A 6000-nucleotide genomic window follows, 5' to 3' on the forward strand; every position below is an offset into this window, starting at 1 on the left:
ATCTGACTCCAAAATTGGGCTGGAATTGTTAGCAGACAAATTTTCTTCCGGCAAACAAACAAAAATGCAACAAAACTTCAAGATAAACAATCTATGTAGTAAGGCAGTGTCAAACACATCCGTTTTACCCAAACGACAGAACAAATACCAATAAGATGACAGACATCAAAATCAAACTTTGCAGCAATAAACAAATGTTCATATCTGAGTGTAAATTAAAATCTTGTGTGCTTAGAAACATGTTCATTTAGACAGTATTAAAAAGTAGGATGTTAGTCTCAAAATCCAAGAGTTAAACTATTAATTCAATTTCAATATTTATAATTTTAGTACTTTTACCGTATAGATAAGAGGACCAAGGCACAGTCCAGAGAAGGTAAGTGACATGCTTTAAGGTGATTCAGGAAGGTGGTCAGAAAAGGGTGCAATAAAGCTAAGCTTTCTGATCCTTTATACAATGTGAGGAAGGCTGCTAATCAGAAATTATTTGACTAAAGGAAGGTTTGCATGGAAAAATTAAAGTTGCTATACAGCTCTTCTTTTTAAAGTCAGAAGAAATTATTTACTGGGTTTTCATAGTTGAATTCTTTTTTTTTTAAGAGACCAGTTCTCACTATGTTGCCCAAGCTGGAGTACAGTGGCTATTTACAGGTGCTAGGATCATGGCACACTGCAGCCTCAAATTCATGAGCTCAAGTGATCCTCCCACCTCACCCTCTAAAGTAGCTGGGACAACAGGGAAGCGCTACTGTACCTGGCTCATAATTGAATTTTTGACAGGAATTACAAATATATTAGACCAGAAATGTAATTGATTCACACATATTCCTTCTCTGTGAGCCTCTGACATCGAGTTCACATGTACTTTAGTCTGCATAAGTTCCTCCTTTTCCTTTTCCACATCTTACTACTTTGCTTCTATTTTGTAAAATCTAAAGCAAAAAGTATTACTAAGTTTCTTTTTGTAGTTCTCATCAACACAAAGTGAAAGATTTTTGAACTACTTGTTTTAAATCTGCATTTCTGAAACTGGGATCTAATGACTTGTTTTCAGAGGTTTGAGATTCTCTGAGATTTTAAGATAGCAGTTTTATTTTCATAAGCATAATCTGAGTTACTTGAACATCCACTTCATAATTGTGTAGGAATATGATTTCAGTGACCACATTTGCTTCTGTGCTGAAGATTACATTCACACTGAATCTCCTTAAATGCAGTATTCTTCAGACTGGGTTCCAAAGTCTGTTTTTTCGTTAAACAGCAGTATTATTGAATAATACTGCTGCAGATTTTTATATTTTCCAAAATTCTCTTTCTAGACTTTATTTGGTGAATTAATTAAATAAGGCCGGATGTGGTGGCTCTTGCCTATAATCCCAGCACTTTGGGAGGCCAAGGCAGGCGGATCGCTTGATTCTAGGAGTTTGAGACCAGTCTAGGCAATACAGTGAGACCCTGTTTCTAAAAAAATAAAAATACAAAATTTAAAAATTAGCTGGTCGTGGTAGTAAATGCCTGTAGTCCTAGCTACTCAGGAAGCTGAGGTGGGAGCATCACTTAGGTCCAGGAGTTCAAGGCTGCAGTGAGCTATGATCACGCTACTGCACTCCAGCTTAGGCAACAGAGCAAAACCCTGCCTCCATTAAAAATAAACATAAAACAAATTAAAAAATGTAGTGTCTACTATATGCTAGTACAGCAGTGAATAAGAGAGACCAGAACCTGTCCTTACAGAGCTTATCATTCTGGCAGGAAAACTCAACATTACTAATGAAAAAGTCTGGGTTCTTTGAAATCACATAAAGAGTAGAGCACTTTAAAACACAAAACAGTTATCTGCTCTCCTTGTTAACAGCTACTATGGATCAGAGAACCCATACTCATCAGCACATTCTCAAAATATCCTAAGAGCTTGAGGTCAACTTGGTTTTACCTGTCTGGACACAGGTAAACCGATCCTCTTTTAAAAATTATTCAAATAAATCTCCTTTTCTTGCTTTAAGTTATCCTTCTCATAACTGGACAATGAAACAACCCAATTAGATACTCCCTGGTTGAGAAACAATTTTATGGATAGATTTATATTCAGTGAGGTTTTGACAACACACTTTTTCTGTGTGATTGGGAAGTTTCTACAGACAGAAATCAATCAAGCTAAAACAGTTTAAAATGCCTAAAGTGCACTTCTAAACTCAAGAAGAGGTCATGGATAGACGTTGCCAAGACAGTACAAAAACTCTCCCAAAAATTTAACCTTGGCTGGGCACGGTGGCTCACACCTGTAATCCTAGTGCTTTGGGAGACTGAGGCAGGACAGCTTGAGACCAGGGAGCTAAAACCAGCCTGAGCAACGTAGAAGACCCTGTCTCTAAAAAAAAAAAAAAAAAAAATTTTAATGAGCCAGGTGTGGTGGGGCATGCCTGTAGTCCTAGCTACTGGGGAGGACTGTTTGAGCCCAGGAGTTCTTCAGGTTGGGCAAGAGAGGGACATCCTGTCTCTAAATATAAATACATAAAAATTAAAATTTAACCTTAATGACTCTGAATAGAACAAATGAGATTCAGAGAAGAGTAGCTTTGTCCTGTTAGCTACTACTTTAATGTTCTTGTTAAAAAAAGAGAAAGCTTAAGAAGTCCCAAAGATAAATGTTATCAAATACACTAATTTAAATTTGTAATGGAGTAATTAATGGGTGGCAAATTCCTTGAACAATAGTAGGTTTTAAATATCTTAGTTTCTGGACCAAGTTTTCTAAGCAACAACATCCCCAAAGAAATACTACTGGAGCCAAGACCTGGAGAACTTTGGTGCAATTTCCCTCCTTTAGCTTACTCTAACTCATGATTGCACCTATTAGACTGTATTATTGCTCTTTAGTGTGATCATTCTTATTTTATGATTGTCCTTGGTGGTTTTTATACCCCCTCAAGAAGTTCCCAGAAAAAGTGCCAGCTGTATCAGAAAAGAAGTGCACAGATAATAGGATAAGTAGTTCAGTAAAAACTGGGAGAATCCTATCACAATCTTTTTAGCAGCCACTACGATGAGGAAATGAGCTTAACTACAATACAACTCCTTATCTGCCAATAATACAAATATGAACGCCTAAAGTCAATCTTAACCTGGCTAAGATTTCTAGCCCAAATTAAGTCTCTGCATTTAAACATGCAGGTACACAAGGATGGCCAGATGCACACTGAGAGTTCTACTTGTCACCACATCCGGCACAGTAACTGAAGCAGGGAAAAACTGGCTTTCCTGAAGGAGCTTCCTAAGAAACCGCAGGGCCTCAAGCCAATCTAACTCTGGAGGAATCGACAATCCAAATTCCAGACAAACTCTTGGCCAAGCTAACTTTCATGGTGTACACTAACTCCGCGGTAACAATACACAATCTGGCTACAATCAAGCCTTTCCAATTCTCCAAAGCATCTCTAGTCTTACTCGTCCTTCAAAGCTCAAGATAGAAGCAGAGCGACTGACACAAAGGCCAGTCGTCCCAAGGCGCTTTTTCTATGGCTCCGCTACGGCCACTTATTAACTATTCCTAAACTAGGGGCTCAATGCCCCCCCTTCTGCCCTTCCTCAATCCTGCCCCGGCCGGTAAGCCTCTGCCTGGGAGCCCCTCCGCCTGGAACAAAGCGAGGGGCCCCGGCAGTAGGGGCAAGAGGCGCCAGCGGCACGGGGACTGCCGCACGGCGCACAATGAGAAACTACCAACTTCAGAGCGCAGGAACATCCTCAATTGGCAAGAAAGAGGGGCGGCGGCAGGCACGCCCAACTTCAAACTCAGGAAACCTACGGGCTGGCGGCCATCTGGGAAAAAGCCCCCTTCCCAGGGAGAGAAGAAAAAGGCGGAGGAGATGCGAATCGCCCACCGGGCCCCGGAGGGGAGCTCTGCCCTCAGACCGGCCCCCGCCCCCGAGGCCCGCTTCCCCGCCTTCTCTCTGCCTCTGGTTCGCTGCCCCAGGCCGGGCGGCCGGTTACCTTGATGCGCTCCCGGCACTGGGACGGGGTCCGCTCGTAGCCCAGCTCGGCCAGGGCCCGGGACACGCGCTCGTACATGGCTGGCCCGGGGGCCTTGCTGCCGAACACCGTGCCGGCTCCCTCCAGCTGCTGGTACCGCGCCTCCACCAGCCGCTCGTTGCCCCACACTGCGATGAGCGCGTTCGTCTCGGCCGGCGTCCACGACATGCCCCGGCAGGCGGCGGCGGCGGCTGCCGCAGCCCCGCCACCGCCGCCACCAGGGGAGAAGGAGACCGAGGACGAGGCGGCGCTGCGGCCCCCCAGCCCCAGCCCGAGACCCCCGGACGCCGTTGCCCCCGAGCCCGCCGCACTGCCCGGCCCGAGCGGGGAGGCACCCCGAGGCGTGGAAGGGTCGGACAGCGATGGATTTCCGTCGCTCAGGCCACCAGGAGAAGCCGGGGAAAGGACCTCCATCTTCGGGATTTTTAGCGGCGAGTTGGCGGGCAGCTCCGAGCCACAGGGCGCAGCCATCTTCCAAGCGGCCGCCGCTGCACCGCCCGGAAGTGACGCGCCCGCGCATCCGGCCACCGCGGTCTCCGGGGCTGCCCTCGGGCCTGGCTTGCCCGCGGGTGGGTGGCTCCGGGTCCCTGCTGCCGAGGATGTGGCTGCCGGGCGGAGGTCGTCCACTCCCCTGGGCCTTTCTCCGCGAGCCCTCCCACGCCGCCCGCTCCTCTCCCGGGGCGAAGGGCGGGGACGAGGCGCGCCGAAGCCCCGAGCTGAAGAGAAGGGTGGGGGCATGAGGGCGCTGGAGTGAGGAACAGATTGGAGCCTTCCCACTTCCTCTCCAATCTCAGCCTCCGGGAGGAGGGGTGAGGCCCGCGAGGGGGCCCGGAGTTAAGGAGGAATTGACCGTTTCTCTCTCTCCTGTCTCCCCCGCCTCTGCCCGTCTTCCCTCTAAGCCGGCCTCTAGGTGCGGAGGCTGACGTCCAGGATGGGGACCAGGGAAGCCTCTGGAGGGTATATCCGGGAAGGCACCAAGGCTGAAGTGAGAGCGGTTCTGGGGAAGGCTTTAAAAAGCCGATATGGACCAGGGTAGAGTTCGTACGCTGTAGCTTTTCAAGAACACCGATCTCATTAATTAAAGAACAGCAACTATTTAATTCCAGTTATAAACTATTGTTTTCCAGTTAGTCTGGGTAGGTGTGACCGTTTGTAGAATAGTTAGATTACATTAGTCTTTATTGCGTTGGTACAGTTGTCTATAGCTTGAGCATATAAAAACTCCTGAGCCCAGCAGAAAAGTTACTTTCCAATACCATTCTCCATCCTCCGTGCTTTGGAAGTTGCATCGTTTTCCGGTTTTTCATACCCAAAGAACACTGTCAGTTATGACAGCTCTGTGGCCCCTGGTAATGAATTAGTGTATTAGTCACTCCTGAAACGTTCCTTAAAGTGCTGGAATTTAACAGTAGCACACCACATCCAGTACATAGCTGTACCGTATTTCCATATTTTTCAAAGCTGAAAATCTTAATTGGATATCTTGGATCATTAACTTAAAACCTCAGCGGATTTTTCTTTCAAAGCAGACATAACTGAGGATGCTGACCAATGAATGCAAATAAACTATGCAATATTTTTAAAAATAACAAATGTATGTTAGTTTTTTTTTAAGCTGAGGTCAGCTATGTTTTGGGGGGGGTATGTGCTTTTTTAAATTATTGTTTTATTTCAGTCGATTTTTGGGTGGTGTTTGGTTATATGAATAAGGTTTTTAGTTTAATTTCTGGGATTTTGGTGCGTCCGAGCAATGTACATTGTACCCAATGTGTAGTCTTTTGTGCCTCATTAGCCTTCCCCTTACCCCCCAGCCCCCAAGTCCCCAAAGTCCAATGTATCATTCTTATTGAAGACAGATAAATTTTTTAACTCTGAGACTCACTGGAGAGAATGACTGGTTGTCTTTGGGTGTTACTGAAAAGCCAAAGGATTAAGCAATAGGGATAAAGTAGAGGAGGAGATAATTGTTCTCGT

The 6000-nt window shown here is 45.8% G+C and overlaps 1 protein-coding gene across 8 annotated transcripts in view; it reads right to left on the minus strand.

The window, feature by feature from the left end:
* Positions 1-5601, minus strand: part of MSANTD2 (Myb/SANT DNA binding domain containing 2) — a 35064-nt gene extending 29463 nt beyond the window's left edge. For all 8 annotated transcript variants that reach the window (XR_008492374.2, XR_010127658.1, XR_010127657.1 and 5 more), the window contains exon 1: positions 3988-5601. Coding sequence is in view for 5 of the 8 variants with exons in the window: in XM_054438713.2 (XP_054294688.1) it covers positions 3988-4764 (777 nt within the window). In the remaining 3 variants the exon portion in view is untranslated. The remainder of the gene's footprint in view (positions 1-3987) is intronic.
* Positions 5602-6000: the final 399 nt, after the last annotated feature.

This window comes from Pongo pygmaeus, chromosome 9 (genome assembly GCF_028885625.2).
Source record: "Pongo pygmaeus isolate AG05252 chromosome 9, NHGRI_mPonPyg2-v2.0_pri, whole genome shotgun sequence".
Lineage (NCBI taxonomy): Eukaryota > Metazoa > Chordata > Mammalia > Primates > Hominidae > Pongo > Pongo pygmaeus.